We start from the raw sequence: 17,949 nt of genomic DNA, 5'->3' as shown, positions 1-17,949 counted from the left end.
ATGGTGAAAGGAGTCAAGTGAGGTTCAAAGGTCAAATTCAGCCTCCATTACAATGTACGGTTTCTTTTTTGCCTATTTGCAGCTGATCTCCTCCAAAGTGCCAAAGGCCGAATACATTCCAACAATCATCAAGAGAGATGACCCCTCCATCATCGCTATACTTTATGTAAGAAAGGCTGATACCATTTGACAATAGATGGGGGAATTGTAAGACATTGTTACCCTCGCCTGAAGAGAGGGTATTGCATTCGAGTCCATTTGTTTGTCTGTCCGTTTGTCTGTTTGTTTGTCCGCACAAAATAAATATGATTTTCTCTACAACTGTTGGTCCGATTGACAGGAAATTTTCACCATAGGTACTCCATCTGTAAAAAAATTTTTAATGATAATTATGACGTCATAGGTCACGTGGTATGGGCGCCGTCTTGGAAAAACCGAAAAACGTCGCACCTCTATATCTCCGAAAGCACTGGATATATAATTTTTGAGACATGGCTCATTGTATTGAACTCTTCATGGGGAATAAAATATGTTAATGATGATGTCATTTGTCATAGGTGCCTCCATTATCACGTCATAATTCGACAAGTACAAACCTTCATCCGATCAAGATGAAATTTCTTCAGCGTTATCCAGGGATAAATTGGTGGAGAAAAAAAAAATTATGATGACGTCATTGGTCATGTTGTTCGGCCGCCATGTTGGAAAAACCGAAAAACTTTGCACGTCTATGTCTCCGAAAGCGCTGCACAGAAAAAATTGAGACATGCCTCATTGTAAAGAACTCTCCATGGGGAATAACATGTTAATGATGATGTCATAGGTGCCTCCATTATGACGTCATAATTCGACAACTACAAAACTTAATCCGATCAAGATGAAATTTGGTGACCGTCATCTCGGGATAAATTGGAGGTGAAAAAATGATAATGATGACGTCATCGGTCATGTGGTTCAGTCGCCATATTTGTTTTAACACAAAAGGATCTCCTCCTTTTGGATTTCCTCCATATGTTTCCAATAAACTCCTCCCTGTCACTTCCGGGTTCGGTTGCGAGAGGACGCTGGCGTTGCATATTCGCCGCTTCTCCGACTGGATGGATGTACAGGGTCTGCTTCTACCTTTCTGACCTGACATCTCACACCTGTCCTGCCTTTTCACACCCGCACGTGCCGCGTGTTCTCCGGCTGGATAACGGAATCTGCTTTTGATGGTACGGAATACGGAATTCGAAAGGCCCGCTCCCGTTGATTGTGGCCGTGGCCTTGTTTGCCGGTGGCCTTGTGGCCTTGTTTGCCGCTGTGGTCTTGATTAGCGGCTGCAGTCGTTTGCCGCTGCGTTTGCCGCTGCGTTTGCCGCTGCGTTTGCCGCTTTGCCTCCTCGACCTTGGCCTCGTACTCGTCCCTTCGCTCCTGCCTGGCATGGCTCTGAAGTACTCCGCCGCAAGGCTTCTTCTGCTCAATACCCGCTCCACCCCATCATGCATCTCTGCCATCAAATCAAATGGACTCCTCCGACGACCCAGGTACATTCACCGTGGCTCCGGTCGCAAGTTTGTTTATTTGCAATCAGGTCACTCCATCCCCGTCCTCTGGTCGGCTCAGCGCACTCTCACTCTTCGTCCCAGCGCACCTGGTCACAGCAACCCACACGATCGCACCTCTTGCCTACGAACCCTGGCTAAATCACCTGAATTCATCCCTGCTGTTCAAAACAACATCAAGCTCACCCTGTTCAACACCCGGTCCCTCAACAATAAATGCCTCATCCTGAACGAATACATCCTGGATAACAAACTGGACTTTCTCTGTCTCACCGAAACCTGGCAACAACCTCTGGACTACTACACACTCAACCTCACCACACCCAATGGATATTCCTACGTCAATAAACCACGCTCGGAGGGCCGAGGTGGTGGAATTGCCGTTATCCACCGTCAAGACATCAAGACCAACCTCATCTCCATCTCATCTGCTCCATCATTTGAACACCTGGCTTTAAAACTCTCTGGTCACACGCAGTCAGTCATGGCTGTCGTCTACCGCCCTCCCAAACCACACCCATCATTCCTGTCTGACTTCTCCTACTTTCTGACCCAGCTATGTTCCCTCTCCCCCTCAATCCTCCTCCTTGGTGATTTCAATATCCACATGGACTCCACTGACTCCACAATAACCACTGACTTCACTGATTTACTCACCTGCTTTAACCTCACTCAACATGTCGACTTTCCTACCCATATCCGTGGTCACATTTTGGACCTTGTCTGCTCCACTGGATTAAATTTGCACCATCTCTATGGCTCCGACCTCACCCTCTCTGACCACTTAGCCATCACTCTGACCATCAACATCCCCGCCCCAACACCAAGGCATTATCGCACAATCAACTTCCGTAAGCTAAACGCTCTTTCACCTACCTCATTCTCATCCACCCTCTCTGAAAAAATGTCCACTTCTCCCTTCATTGACCTCCACACCCCTTCCGACCTCACTGACTACTACAACCACACTCTCTCCTCCTGCCTTGACCAGCTTGCGCCTGTAAAAACCAAAACAGTTTCTTTCACCCATTCTGCTCCCTGGTTTACCCCTGAACTCCACCTGATGAAAACTCGTGCTCGCCAACTTGAAAGACTCCGCAATAAAACGGGTCTCACAGTTCACTCCCAAGCCTACAAGGACCACATACAACACTACAAAGATGCCCTCTCCCGCGCCCGCTCTGCCTACTACTCTCAAATTATCCACTCTGGCTCCGGAAACCCAAAAGCACTCTTCTCGACAATAAACAAACTCCTCCGCCCCCTGAACACCACCACCCAGTCATTCACAGTAGACAACTGCATCTCCTTCCTCTCTTTCTTCCAACGCAAAATTGACAACATCTACAACAGCTTGACCACCGCCGCACCCGCTCCCCCTCCAACCACCTGCCCCCCCTTGTCCTGCCATCCCCTGTCTCGGTTCTCCCCAATCTCTCCTACTGACCTCTCTGAACTCCTCATAGGAATGAAAACTGCCACCTGCACTCTTGACCCCATCCCCTCCAGCTTTGTCAAAGCCTCCCTCCCTGCTCTCTCTCCACTTATCATTGCAACAATAAACTCCTCCCTGTCTACAGGCATCGTCCCACCTTCCCTCAAAATTGCTGCTGTTACCCCCATTCTAAAAAAACCTGGTCTAAACCCTGACACCCTAAACAACTTCAGACCCATCTCCAACCTACCCTTTCTGTCAAAAGTTTTGGAACGCGCTGTAGCCACTCAACTCAAACATCATCTCTCTGCCAATAACTTGTATGAAACATTCCAATCCGGATTCCGCTCCAACCACAGTACTGAAACTGCTCTCCTCAAAATCACCAACGACCTTCTCCTCTCCTCTGACGCTGGCAACCTCAACATTCTCGTCCTCCTCGACCTCAGCGCTGCCTTTGACACCATCGATCACACTATCCTCCTCACCCGACTTGAATCCACCTTTAACGTCACCGGCACTGCCCTCTCTTGGATTAAATCATACCTCTCTGACAGATGCCAGTTCATCTCCATCAATAACTGCAAATCCCCCACTGCTCCCCTCCCCCAAGGTGTCCCCCAAGGTTCAGTTCTTGGCCCCCTCCTCTTCATCCTTTACCTGTCCCCGCTCGGTCACTTAATCCGCCGTCATGGTCTCCAATTCCACTGCTTCGCCGATGACATCCAGCTTTTCATCTCCACCAAGTCCGTCTCCACCGACACCCACTCTATCCTGACAAACTGCATCACTGAAATAAAATCCTGGCTTCAAATCAACTTCCTCAAGCTTAACTGTGATAAATCTGAAATAATCATCATTGGCCCAAAAACGCTCACAAAATCCACCCATAACTTTGCCCTCAACATCGACGGTATCCCAGTATCCACCTCCCCTCACATCCGGAATCTTGGCGTCATCTTTGACCAAACCCTTTCCTTCGACAAATACACTAAACAGATCACAAAGTCAGCCTTCTTTCACCTGAAAAACATTGCCCGTCTCCGCTCATCCCTCTCCTCCACGGCTGCAGAAACCCTCATCCACGCCTTCATCACCTCCCGTCTGGACTACTGCAATAGCCTCCTCTATGGTTCACCCTCAAAAATCACCAATAAACTCCAATACATTCAGAACTCCGCTGCCCGTCTACTCACTCATTCCCGGACCCGTGACCACATCACCCCCGTCCTTTACAAGCTTCACTGGCTCCCCATCCCCCAGAGAATCCAGTACAAAATCCTCCTCTTGACATACAAAGCCCTCCATAACCTGGCCCCATCCTACCTGGCTGACCTCCTCTCCAGACACACTCCCACCCGCAACCTCCGCTCTGCTGGTACCAACCTCCTGACCCCCTCCATCCGGACCAAATTCAGATCCTGGGGGGACAGGGCCTTCTCCATCGCTGCTCCCACCCTCTGGAACTCACTACCTCACACCATCAGAGACTCCTCCTCACTCACCACATTCAAAACATCACTAAAGACCCACCTGTTCAACGCTGCATTCAACATTCAACCCACAGCATTTAACCCCTGACTATCTCTTCTCCTTCTCCCTCCTTTTGCTTTAAATATTTCCCTATTGATTCTTGTCTTGTCTTTTTGATTCTTGTCTTATATATATGCCGTATATCGCTGCTGTTTGTTTTCTTGATTCTTGTCTTTTTGCAATTGTTGTTTTCATGTATTGTTATGCATTATGTTTTCCACTCTGTCAAAGCGCCTTTGGGCTTCTGGAAAAGCGCTATACAAAATAAATGAATTATTATTATTATTATTAAAAGTCTTTAAAAAAACACTAAAACCACATCCTGGCGAGGGTCTGCAATCTCTGATTGCTATTTCTTGTTTGCTTTGCATTCAAGGTTTCCAACTCTCTTTTCATCAATATATCCGCTTAACTGATTGTGATCATTTGCCAATGTGTGGATAAATCTCACAATTATAAGTAGTTGCAAATTTAGTGAGAGCTGTTGCCTTGATCCGTATACTATGGATGACGAAAAAAAAATCATATAATTAAAAAAGTGTTTTGAAATCGCATGCACGGACCCACTTAAGAAACTGAATACAATAAAAGTAAGACACCACAGTAGATGTTCCGCACTGTAGTATGGTCACACGGCCCACCGAAAGTCGTTCAAAGACTGCCCATCATGGTGAGACGAGGAACCACCATGAGTAGGATTATGTGCTAATTCCGCAGGAATGCTATGTTCGAATCCTCATTAACTCACGTTTTTCTTGCAGGATCATGAACATGCCTCCTTTACTGACATTATAGGTACGTCCTCTTGGTTCATGCACATGAAAGTGTTTTACCTAATTAACAGCATATCACAAACTTTGCCAATCTGGATATTGTAATTAATAATTTGAAATCTTGAAGTGCATTTAAAACCAAAATTAATGGCAAATGAACGAAGCCTTCAAGATTCAAGATCCGTACGGTAACATGGCATTTCAATTCCTCTCTACCGCTTTGCCCTGCTCCCTGCAGAGGAGATCGAGAGGAAGTTGAACGAATACCATCGAGGATGCAGAGCGTGGAAACTGCTTCTCTATTGTCAGGTACCATTGTGTAAGATTTTGCTTCGGATGGAAATCTGCTTTCCATAGTTCATCCTAATTGTAATGGAGCTTATTTTTTTGCCGGTTCACCGCTGCAGCCCGGATGGCCTCATCATAGACCCCACACCGTATCGTAATGCCGTTGATGTGATGAACCTTCGGCTGGATTAGCAAAATGCTTCCGCTCTTATGGAGTTCCATATTCAATCTGATGATCCTCTGAGGATCAAGCACAGCTGTGTTGGGATGGTTTTGTTAATGAGAGCTTCTCCCTTTGCCTATCGGTGATTGGTAGAGATGCCACCTCGTGATTTGTTAGTAATAGTAGCTAAGCATTTTGTAGTTGTAAATTTATGGCATAATCTTGCTCCTTCCACAATCTAAATCATGCAAGCTTTTGTTGCCTTCATAATACAACCTTTAGAACCTGCTTACTTGGACATACAAAACCATCAATTGGAATTTGCTTAATTTGATGGAGTCTATAAAAAAAATCAATCGGGCGGCGTCCATATTCCCACAACGCATAACACTCACCAACGTCTTCCATTTGAGGTCATTACCGAAGTGCGGTCGATCCTTCCTGTTGCATTCTTGACAGGTTGTGAAATTGGTTCACAACATGTTCCTTTTGAAGTTGAAACAAAAATTGGAATAAGCTATCCTTACATGGCCCTGATCCTATTGGAACCACCTTTAGAGGCCATTTTCCCCCGCAGAGCAGGGGTTGGCCTTTTTTGGGCACCGTGGTCCCCTTTTTGAAGCAATATTTAATGGCCGGATGCCCTTCCTGCCGCCAACCCTGTTAGTCGCCTCTTGCGACACACAGGGAATGACCAGTTAACTGGTACTCAATTTGCCGACCTCGGAAGGATGACAGGCTGAGTAAACCCCCCTGGTGTTAATTCAGCGATCGACCGGGATTAGAGCCCAGGATCTGAGGATCCCAAGCCGGCACCCTAACCGCTAAGCCAACACCAGGCTCCTCTTGGATATGTTATAATTGTCAGTGGCCTGAGCTTTTCAAGGGGGCACTCGATCATAGGAGAGAGCGAGTATGTCATCGTTTGGAAGGAACATTAATCTTGTTGACTTGCCACTTGCACTCATATGTGGACTTTAGAAAATCCATGTATGCCTATGGTAAGGCCATTGTGTCAAAAATGGTCAAATGGTCAAAAAGTGCAATATGGTCAGAAAAAAAATCATGCTTCAAAACTTTGCTCTTCCTCTTTCACTCCCCTTCCCCACCCCTCGCCCTCCCTTTCTTACCTCTTTACCATCTCATGCACAGAAGCACACAATAGTAACCTTAGTGATATTGTGAATAATCTGTGCTGGAGTGACGAACCGATGGCTGCTTTAATCCCCTATGATAGGCATGAGGAACTAATAAATATCTCAATAGGCACTTGATTCACTTAGTAAGAGAAAAATGTATTCTCTGTCTTCTGTCAATCTGTGATTTTAACATAGGAGTGATCGCAGATGTAAACATTCGGGGGACATTGAGACCTCAGTGTGGCTGTCAGAGGGTTAAATCAGCTTGTGGATTTTGTACACCGCCTTAGCAACCATCTCGGGCAGGACAATCAACGAGGCTCGTATTGTGCGCTGCTCAGTTCATGTTGTCACTGTTCAATGCGGTATCAAGGTACAGGCATGATAGACCAGATGGCCTCCCGCATGTTAATGTACCATGTAACACAGCCGGTGGATGGTCTTCATCAGGAAACCGGTGCCTTCGAGCCATCGTGAGCAGGCTCGGTTGAACGAACCTTTCGCCATTGCTTGTTAACTCCCGAAGGTGTCCATAGGTTGGACTAAGCCTGTCCTGTTGCTGATTACGTTAGGAAACCAGGCAGAGAGATTGCTTTACATTGTTATTCTTGCCTTCCAGTTCTCATCTTCTGCTGTATTCTGCTGCATATATCTTCTGTTGTGTTGATGTGGGACATTCATTCGGCTGTTCCGCCTGCCCGCATGCACCCCACAATCCATTCTTTTCTGCAAGAGCAGGCCAGTGTGTTCTGGTGCCAAGGCCAAATATTCCAATGTCCTCGCATCTTCACAGTGTTTCTAGACGTCTTCACTCTTGAGCCAAATGTAATGCTTGTTTCTACATGAGCTTTGTTTCTACGCACGAGGGTAGTTTAAGGTTGCCGTGGACTTTCTATTTTAGGAAAATGTGAGAGATTGATAAAAAATTTCACCTATTTCGTAAGGTATCCCCTGTTACACATGCACGCTTGCTTGTCCCGTCAATATAGTAGCACCCTTTAAACGCAGACATGTGAAAGACATTATTCTCTAAATAGTGCAGACAGCCTGATATCACCTTCACCTAGTTTGATGTTTCCTTCACAAGGAACGTAATGATGCACCTCCGTTCTGCTGCTATCTCGATTTTACCCTGAATGCCCTGCATTGATGAGGAGTTCAAATTATACAGGAAATGACGTGAACAGCACTGAAGTCACTTCCTGCAGCCTATAACTTCCTCAGGGTAGAGAAAATTGCACAACGTCAGCACTGAAGCATTATTTTTTACCTGTTGTACAATATAAAGTCCGCATGACCTTTGAACCGCCCTCATATGTTATAGAAAGCTGGTCATCCCATACTTGGGAAAGGACAGACCGTATAGTAGTGAAATGAAACCTCGATTTCTTCACCAACACGAGTTTCTGGCACTATGACAGGTGCTTCAGCCCATGAGACAGGTGTTAATTTTACAGCCCGTGAGACAGACTTGGGGTCGGTTTTATAAAGTGGAGAAGCTGAACTATCAGGTGGAATTTCTCTTTTTAGCAAGCCATAGTAACACACTGATGCACAAAAATGCCATTAATATCATCACTTTAATCAACAGGCAATAATGCTTAAAATGTGTAATTAAAGCTTCGGAGGAAAAGGCTCCATATTCTATAAATATCGAGTTTACTGCGTTGTTGGGATGGTGTGGTGCAAACATGGCACTGTGGTTGCCTGCGAGACAATCCCTGGAGATTGAGCCACAACAACATAATTATCTTGCTATAATTTGCGATTTTCGGTCGTTGCTTGCGATTCCCGGTTTGGTTAAGCCCTTTGTTTGCTGGTGAAACTGAACTGGTTTATTTTCAGGGAGGGCCTGGCTACTTGTACTTGCTGAAGAATAAAGTGTCGACATTTGCAAAGCTTGAGAAAGAAGAAGATCTCATTTTGTAAGTGCTCATTCTGTTTATTCACATAATGAAAGTTTTATGTTTCAGAAAACCAATTGTAGACGATCGCACCGTACCTGGTACTTTGGGTTACCGGCTAACCTGGTTTATTTGTCATGAGAAACTGTCAATCTATGAACACCCTGAGTGTCTCTGCTCACCCCAGGTTCTGGAAATGCCTCGGTGGTCTCATGAGCAAGATGAACCCAGAAGTGAACGTCATTAACATTATGGGATGTTACGTGCTGGGAAACCAGAACGGAGAGAAGGTGAGCTCCATTGAGGCCAAGTACAGTACCACAAAAGCTTCATTGACGTGAAGTTTCCAGTTTTTCCTTCCTAAAAGTTTTCTTCTGTATCCGTCTTGTCCTCCCCGTGCATCCTCTCCTACTCCTCATTCCTCCCATTTGTCCAGGTCTCCCTCTATTTTGTCCTTCATCTCTGCTGTTGGTGTTTCCCCTCTCTCTCCACTGCTGCTTTTGTTCTGTTGCATCCTGATCTATTCAGTATTCTAGCTCTTCCTTGAGCTCTTCCTTGAACCTTGTATACAATTTTTCTAAAGGTGTCGAGTTTAAAGCTTGCATGGAAGTGCATTTCCCCTTTATGAAGCAGAACAAACGTTTTGAGCATTTTGTTTGGAGATGAGAGTATTAGCCTTTCACCGTCAGAGCAAAAACGAGCTTAGTTTGGAAACGGGCCAATCTATTTATTACATACGCAACTGAGACGGAACATTCGACCTCCAATCATGGCCATCCCTCTCCTTCTCCTACCCTTATTTTTTTTTTCTCTCTACCCCTATCATCCTCCATTCTTTTCCTTTTCTCATTTTCTCAATTTAGCCTCAGTTATGTCACATCAAAAGTGTGCAAATAAATTCACAAGGTATGAAACCCAAGAGATGTTTGTCTCAGGTTTGACGTATCATCCACAGAGCAGCTTTTATCCCTGATTGTGCAAGCTGTCCCCCAAGGGCGACAGGGCAGAGCACACTTGCAACATTTCGTGAAACTCCAAAGTGATTTATTTATTACCCTCGCCAGAGAAGAGGGTATTGCATTTGAGCTTGCTTGCCTGTTTGTTACTTGCCGGAATAGATTCCGGCAAGTATGTTGGTTGGTTGGTTTGTCTGTCTGTTTGTCTGTCTGTCTGTTTGTGCACAGTACTACGTCTACATCGTTGCACATATCATCGCCATACTTTACACACATATTTGCCTTGCCCTGGTATAGACTGTGCCCAATTTTTAACTCTCTAGGCCCAAGGTCAAGCTCAAGGTCACGCAAAACGTGAAAATCCTGACCGCAGCGTAAAGCCGGGGCGGGGCGGGGCGGAGTGATACAGCGGAAGGATTCGACGGTTTAAATGAAGCTCGAATGAGGCAGATTTTCATTGGGACCTTCATCCTGATTTCGTTACCTCCACCACCAAAGGTGGATTGAGGTTATGTTTTCACCCCTGTCTGTTTGTCAGTTTATTACTTGCCGGAATAGATTCGGCAAGTATGTTGGTTGGTTGGTTACTTGCCGGAATATATTCCGGCAAGTATGTTGGTTGTTTGGTTTGTTACTTGCCGGAATAGATTTGCCGGAATAGATTTTGGGTGGTGAGGGGGCTTGAAGCCAGATTTTAATCTTACAGCCGCTCTCTGTAAGAGTATGTTGGTTGGTTGCACCATGTTGGTGCTCGCCGTAACTGGGATACGAAGCGAAAGACGCCTCAGAGCTGTCACATTCACAATCGCTATGTCGTATGTACTCCCGATATGTGTTTCCTTCATTGTAAAAACTACCAAGTCGACAGTTAAAAGGATTTTGAGCCGATAGGTGTTACGGCCTTGGCAAGATCGATGGAGACAGCGATCTGTTAGCTTATACACTGCCCAAATAGCTATGTGGAATTATCTCATGTAGAGATTTAACCCACGTCGTTTGAACTTTGGCGGAGGTCATTATTTACTTTTAATGATGTTTATATACGAATCAAAAAGAAGATAATTGGTTTTGGGTCATCCTTTCCGCATATCTTGTGGGATTGTGAATTGGAGAGACAACCGTGATGGTGGGGAGTGGGTTGGCATTCTCTCAAGCAGGGATCCAACCCATGTCCTTATGTATTATTATTTTGATCCAAAATGGCCGATAAAAAAGTACATTCCGGCAAGTCCTCGGTCTCTGATATGCCTATTTCTGTTTGTCCGCACAGAATAAATATGATTTTCTCTGCAACCATTGGTCCGATTGACAGGAAATTTTCACCATAGTTGCAACTCCACCTGTAGAATATTTTAATAATTATGGCGTCATAGGTCACGTGGTTTGGCCGCCATTTTGGAAAAAACGAAAAAATTTGCACCTCCATATCTCTGAAAGCGCTGAATAGAAAAAATTGAGACATGGCTCATTGTAAAGAACCCTCCATGTGGAATAACATGTTAATGATGATGTCACAGGTGCCTCCATTATGATGTCATAATACGACAAGTACAAAACTTCATCCGATCAAGATGAAATTTATTGAGCATAATCGAGGGATAAATTGGTGGAGAAAAAGATTATGATGACGTCGTCGGTCACGTGGTCGGCCGCCATATTTGTTTTAAAACAAAAGCCTTAAAAACCACTGAAAACACATCCTGGCGAGAGTCTGCAATCTCTGATTGCTTATTCTAGTTCATCATTGCAATTGTTTCGTGACCACGCTACAATTCAAACGTCTCACTTGACACCTTTGTCTTTGGGTAGGAAAATTGCATCTGTTTTTTGATCCCCTTGCTTTTTGTATTTGTCACACACTATATAGAGTAGGGTGCACGAACTCGACCATTCAGGAAATTCTCCAATGTTTGCCTTCATGTTCCCGATTATTCTGCCATTATTATACATATTCTGTTGTTGGTACAATTTTTTGTGTTTACTCAAGGGAGTATCTGCACTCACCTTCCTTTGAGTCTTCCCTGCCCTCTTGTCTGCAGTTGTTTGAGAGCTTGCAGGCCATTCTGCATCCCTACCACGCCGCTCTTGAAGCACCTCTTGAACTCTCAGCACAAGGTACACTGGATACGTGTTAGTTTGCATGAGCTTGTCTGGTGTTCCCATCCGAACTGATGAATGGATGCTGAGATCGCATGTTGAAATTTCAATATTGTACTTTGTAGATTTGTGTGTTGTCCTTGTAATTCATCATACTAAAATACAATAAGGCTATTCTCTGCACGTATGTATGTATGTATGTATGTATGTATTGTATGTATGTATATATGTATGTATGTATGTATGTATGTATGTATGTATGTATGTATGTATGTATGTATGTACCTCTGATCATTATAGAATTGAAAACGACTGGGCCAATCTCAAATTTTGCATACATGCTCAAGGTACTCAGGGTCATGTCATAGGCACAAAATAATTCCCCCTTACCACCTCCCCCCCTCCCAGCTCCCCCCTCCCCATGGAAAGAATGAGATGACGACTTGCGATTTTTGCCTGTACACAGAGAATAGTGCATATGATTTAACCACTGGCCATTGCCTTTTTGGCAATGACACCTTTTTCACTCCCAGAGGGATCTAAAATGACAAAATAGTCCATGCATTCATCACACAAAGAAGAAGAACCTGGCGTTTTAATGTAGCAGTTCCTGCTGTAGTAAAATAATGAAAATGGTACCGTTGGATAGCTATAATAATGGATTTACAGGTACTTGGAACAAAAATTTGTGTCCCTTTCATCATAAAGATGCCTGTTTTTTTAAAGCCCATCTTTCCGAGTTTGAAGACGAAGAAGCGGGAATGGGAGCTTAACGCAGCAGTTTCTTTTAGTAAGATTTATTATTCTATGACAGCAGGAATACTTTAGAAGGACTCGGAAGGAGCACACAGAATTATAGGTAGTAATATTTCTTGAAGCAATATAAAAAAATATAAATATACACGGAAGGAGTATATACAAACTCCCACAACCACCAATAAAGCAGCAACAACTAAGTGTTATAAAATATCCCTTTTTTTTGCTAGTTTCACTTCATTTTTCATCCTCATTGAGACTCACATATTGATAGATATATGCAATATGTTTATGAAGTGCAACATGCTGTCTTTTAACTAAACCCATCAAGGACGCGATGAGTAGGCACGGCCTATCATACTAAAATTAGGCAAATAAAATAAGACACTTCACAGGGACAAACATTTTGCAAGGTTGGTGTTTTCATATCATCAGACCTCTTCGGTTATGGTCAGTGCTACACAGCTAAAAGGTTAGTTGGTGACGTCAACAGAATAAAAATGTTGGCACTTGATGGGAAGGACAAGAGGCTGCGTACCAACAATGTAGTCTATAAATAAATCCTGCATTAAAACAGGAAGTGCATTTTTTTTTCTTCAAGAAAATTCATCCCCAATGTCACAAATAATTATTTTGGTGCACAGCTCATTTTCATTCTTCACCGAGTCACGCTCCCACAAGGAATGGGTTTCCTAATGCCCTGCTCCTGCTATTTCCATCCTTCCACCTCCTCCCAACCCCCATGCCATTCATGCAAAATGAATAATTATCATTCAATGCAATGATTACCACCATCTCATATTTTTGTATACAATTTTTTTAAAAATAATTTATTTTCTTCCAGTGAAAATTTAATTATTTTTCTGTTTCATCCCTGCTTTCCCCTTTCCTCTTCTTGCTCGATAAATCATTCATGCAAATTGAATTTCAAGCAAACATTCTGCCCCAACAAAAGCATTTCACAGGATTAGGATGCTGATCGTTTAACATTGCACAGTGTAGCTCAGGCGATGTAGATTGGTAAATATGACCCATAACCCAGCCTATGGGGAAATATGAACCCAAATCGGCCAGGTTTCGTTAAGAAAAGCTCATGCATCTACAGATAGATACATTATTTCGAACTCATTGTATCCCGTGCCAGATTTTTCCTATTCCTATATGGACATGATACCTGGTTAAGAAGGCCAATGAGATATAGTGAAGTTGTTTAATCTGCATAATAAGCCAAACCTCGAGCTACCTGCTCGGCTGTAACAGCACAATGTCTGCACAGAAAGCATATTACGAATCTCACGTTTGGACAAACAGAGCTGCAAATCATTCAAGTCTGCACGTCGTTTCAATGTCAGGCAAAATGTAGTTAAGATTTACTGCACAGGCAGATTTATTTATTAAATGCAATTTATTTTCATCCAATGACGATTTCATTCTTTTCCTGTTTCATCCCTGCTTTCTCCTTCTTCTTCTTCTTCTTCTTCTTCTTGCTGTGTTTCAATCAGTTGTGTGCAGCTTGATCACCCCATGTGCCATTCTCCCACTCCCCTTAATCCCACTTAATCCCACAGATTCTTCTGTTGGTGTTTCCATTTTGTTCCATTCTATTCTGATTTCGCTGTTCCACGAATCTTGACCATGTTTTAGATATACACAATGTAGGATCTAGAACATATAATGGATCAGGACGCAACAGAGTAAAATAAACAACAGGAGAAGGGGGAACACACAATAGCGGGGTTGAGGGACAACATATAGAGAAACTTCAAAGATGAGGGGTGTGAAGAAGAATGAGGAATAAGGGAGGACACAAGGGATGGACAAGATGGAGCAAGATGGAGACAGAATCAAGCTCTCAGGAAGAAAAACAGGAATGTTTGAAAGAGGTGGGCTTGGGAAGAGTTAACAGGTGTAGAAAAGATTATGTTTGTAGATAGGGGATGATCTGAGATGGTGTTGAACATTTTGCCTTGAAGACTTGGAGGGAAGAATGAGATTAAAGAGAATGTGGAAGTTGATTCCACAGGTGGGAAAAAAGAGGTACGAATGAGAAGAGGTAAACAGTGAGTGGGTGAGTCTATATTTTAGGAGTTTCACCAGAAGGGGGTTGACAGCAGACCTCGTGTGCCCTGTAGAAACCTTGAGAAACAAGGCACATAAAAAGCAAAGGGTGCAAGACCAGAAAGAAGGTGGTAGGAGACAGTGACCCCCGACCAGTCTGCGATGTGAAAGTGATAGGCTCATTGGCCCAGCTTCGTCACAGGAGATTCCAATGATCTTGAAGGCCTTGGTTTTCTCGACGTCAAACTGAGCAAGGTGCGAGGCAGGGGCATCAGCCCAATGGGGGAGAGCAGTACTCCATCAAGCTGTGGATGAAGGCCTTATAGGTGGATATGTATACAAATAAAATCCAACTAACAAAAAGTGTGCTCATGTGAAGGTTTTGATTTTTCTCGATATGACATATGTCCATTGTTCCTTCAGTTTGCTCCCAATACTAACATCTATGGGTGAGTCGCTTGTTACATCCTTTTGCACCGTTCAGATATCTCCCCCTCCCCCCCCCCCCCCCCCTCCTATCACATCTTCAGATTGCCTGTATTTACTGGTGCCTTATCTTGCCCGTCTTTTGTAATCCTAAATGGAATTTCTCAGATTTATTTATCAGAATGCATCATATAAACAGTTCAGGCCTCTAGAGGTGTAGTAATGGTCAGGAGGATGTTTATCTGTGCGAAGGTTTATGACTGTAATCCTATTACAAATTCTAGTGATGCTCAGATAGTATCTAGAAACTGTCTGACTACATTTAGGTTTTCATACGGTTGTTTATCTCGATGATGGCCGGGTGTTTTTGGATTGCAGGAATAATTTGAGGAACGGGACATGAATTTGAGGAATGGACTTTAAATTTCTGCTTTTTATAAATATAGAAATCTTGGGTCACGGAGGAGCAAAATTCTAGAGAACAGCCGGTTTACAGAAATAGAACCAAGGAGTAACGGGGAGACAGAGACATCACACATGAGTGGATGAGTGACTGAAAGGAAAGGGATGGGGTGAGGGGGAGTGTGGTGAGAGTAGTATAGATCAGGGGTGGGTCATAACTCATAATGTGATGATGGACAGCACTACGAAAGAGTGGAGGGATGGGCAGGAGACAACAGACACAGGGAGTCAGTTACACAGATGAAGAATAGAGGGATGAAGGATTGCAGGTGATGGCGTAGATTGGATTTGAGGTGGGTTACCAAGTGTCAGTTTCTGGGAGACCATATGAAAAACGTTGAACTCGGCCGGATCCAGGAGAGTAAACTGAAAAGCAGCCGCACCAGCTCAAAGTGGGGAGCAATACTCCATGGTTCTTAAGGTGAATACCATGTTTACTGTAATGAGCTCTGCATAGCTCAGTGTGAACTTAGAGAATACTGAGGCATCCGCCAGCCTTGAAAGTAAATTTTTAGATGTGGTCTGCCAAATCTAGCTTATAACAGATCAGGAGGCCTATGAGCTCAAGTTTTAGATATAAAAAAAAATAACCACCTTTAGAGGCCATTTTTCCCTGCAAGCGGGGGTTGGCCTTTTTCGGGAACCGTGGTTGTTGTTGTTTTTCGGTCCCCTTTTTTGAAGCAATGTTTTACGGCCGGAACGGCCGGATGCCCTTCCTGACGCCAACCCTTTTTGCCGCCTTTAACGACAAACAGGGAATTACCAGTGAACTGGTACTCAAATTAGCCGACCTCGGAAGGATGACAGGCTGAGTCAACCCCCCTGGCGTTAATTCAGCGATTGACCGGGATTCGAACCCAGGATCCTAGGTATCCTAAGCCGGCACCCTAGCCGCTAGCCCAACACCAGGGTTCTGGTGCTAGAGTTCTAGAGTAATCCTATTACAAATGCTAGAGTTCTAGGTGCTAGGTGCTAGAGTTCTTTAGATGCTATATGAGTATCACTAGGATTTCGTGATAGAATTAGTGTCATAAACCTTAGCACAGTAAACATCCCTCTGACCATTAAAATGTACCTCTAGAGGCCTGAACTGTTTATATGATGCATTCTGATAAATAAATCTGCTTAGCGGTTCAGGTGCTGGCTTGGGATCCTAGGATCCTGAGTTTGAATCCTGGTCGATTGCTGAATTAACGCCAAGGGGGTTAACTCAGCCTGTCATCCTTCCGAGGTCGGCAAATTGAGTACCAGCTTGTTGGGATGAATGTGCCGGTGTGTGCCCCGGTTTAGAATAGGTACAACGTATCCCTGCGTGTCATAATAGGCGACTAAAGGGTTGGTGTCAAAAAGGGAACCATGATGATTGTCATGGGGCGGGCAAGCCTAATCCCCACTCTAGCAGGGAAAATGGCCTTAAAAAAGGGAATTCTGATAAATAAATCTGAGAAATTCCATTTAGGATTACAAAAGAAAGGCAAGAAAGGGCACCAGTAAATACAGGCATTCTGAAGATGCGACGGGATGGGAGGGGGAGGGGAGGTTCAAAGGCTGACCATATGGAAAGGACAGCGCAAGACCAATGGATTTCTTGCACTGAACGACCGTCTTCCAAGAAATTGACCAGGGTGGGCAGGATAGCCTCGAAGTATGCACACTCACCTCTGAGCTGTACAGCTTGGGTTTGAATCTCGTCCTAGCTATAAACTGTCATCCTGGTGGTCCGCAGGCAGGGCGAGGCATCAATGTGTGTGCCCTCTCTCAGTTGGACGTTAAACTAGATGTCACAATTAGTCCCACAGTGTCCTTCGCGAAGAATAGGTTAGTTATCACCGGCACCCTGAATAAATTCCAAATTCCTATTCTGACTGACGTCACCGTGACCCTACAACAACCAATGCACACCTGCAGCCACGCGTTGCATACAAGCGAAACAACCTGACCGACATTTTGAAAGCTCAGTCTCTCGATGGTCTCCTTTCTTAAGGTCCACATCTCGGACCCATGCAGCATAAAATGTATACATTAATTTTATCTTCCATTACATTGATTATCTCGATGTGTGAGGAAGGTTTTTCTTTTCTCTACGGCATGACATCTCATCTTGTTTGAAATGTACCATTAAATAGCTTAACATTCTCTTCGATTTCATGTCGAGTGCCCTATCCACATTGCACCAGCAAGGCAGTTCATATTCCATTGGGAGTCTCTTTGGAAACGAGCTCAAAATAGAAAACTCAGAAACCAGCACACACTCTTGCCAGCTCGTGCTAACAGTCCTTCACAAATTGCCCAAAGAGTAGGTGCTCAACACACCTGTATTTATATGTATCATAACAAATCCTACCTTTTTAAAACAATTTCTAAGCCATTTCTGAACCTGTGTGAGACGTTAATCCATGCGTTACCTTTCTAACC

At 44.1% G+C, this 17,949-nt stretch overlaps 1 protein-coding gene across 1 annotated transcript in view; it reads left to right on the top strand.

Annotated features, from left to right (window-relative positions):
* The window catches only part of NSMF (NMDA receptor synaptonuclear signaling and neuronal migration factor), a 66,640-nt gene that overhangs the window by 20,347 nt on the left and 28,344 nt on the right, over nt 1–17,949 (top strand). The window contains exons 8-13 of the mRNA XM_078783978.1: nt 83–166; nt 5,274–5,307; nt 5,524–5,594; nt 8,721–8,800; nt 8,967–9,069; nt 11,775–11,850. Coding sequence (XP_078640104.1) covers nt 83–166; nt 5,274–5,307; nt 5,524–5,594; nt 8,721–8,800; nt 8,967–9,069; nt 11,775–11,850 — 448 coding nt within the window. The remainder of the gene's footprint in view (nt 1–82; nt 167–5,273; nt 5,308–5,523; nt 5,595–8,720; nt 8,801–8,966; nt 9,070–11,774; nt 11,851–17,949) is intronic.

Source organism: Myxine glutinosa, chromosome 8, assembly GCF_964187855.1.
Source record: "Myxine glutinosa chromosome 8, kmMyxGlut1.1, whole genome shotgun sequence".
NCBI classification, from domain to species: domain Eukaryota; kingdom Metazoa; phylum Chordata; class Myxini; order Myxiniformes; family Myxinidae; genus Myxine; species Myxine glutinosa.
Note: the sequence above shows the minus strand (reverse complement) of the source record. Positions and strands in the feature narration are given on the sequence as shown.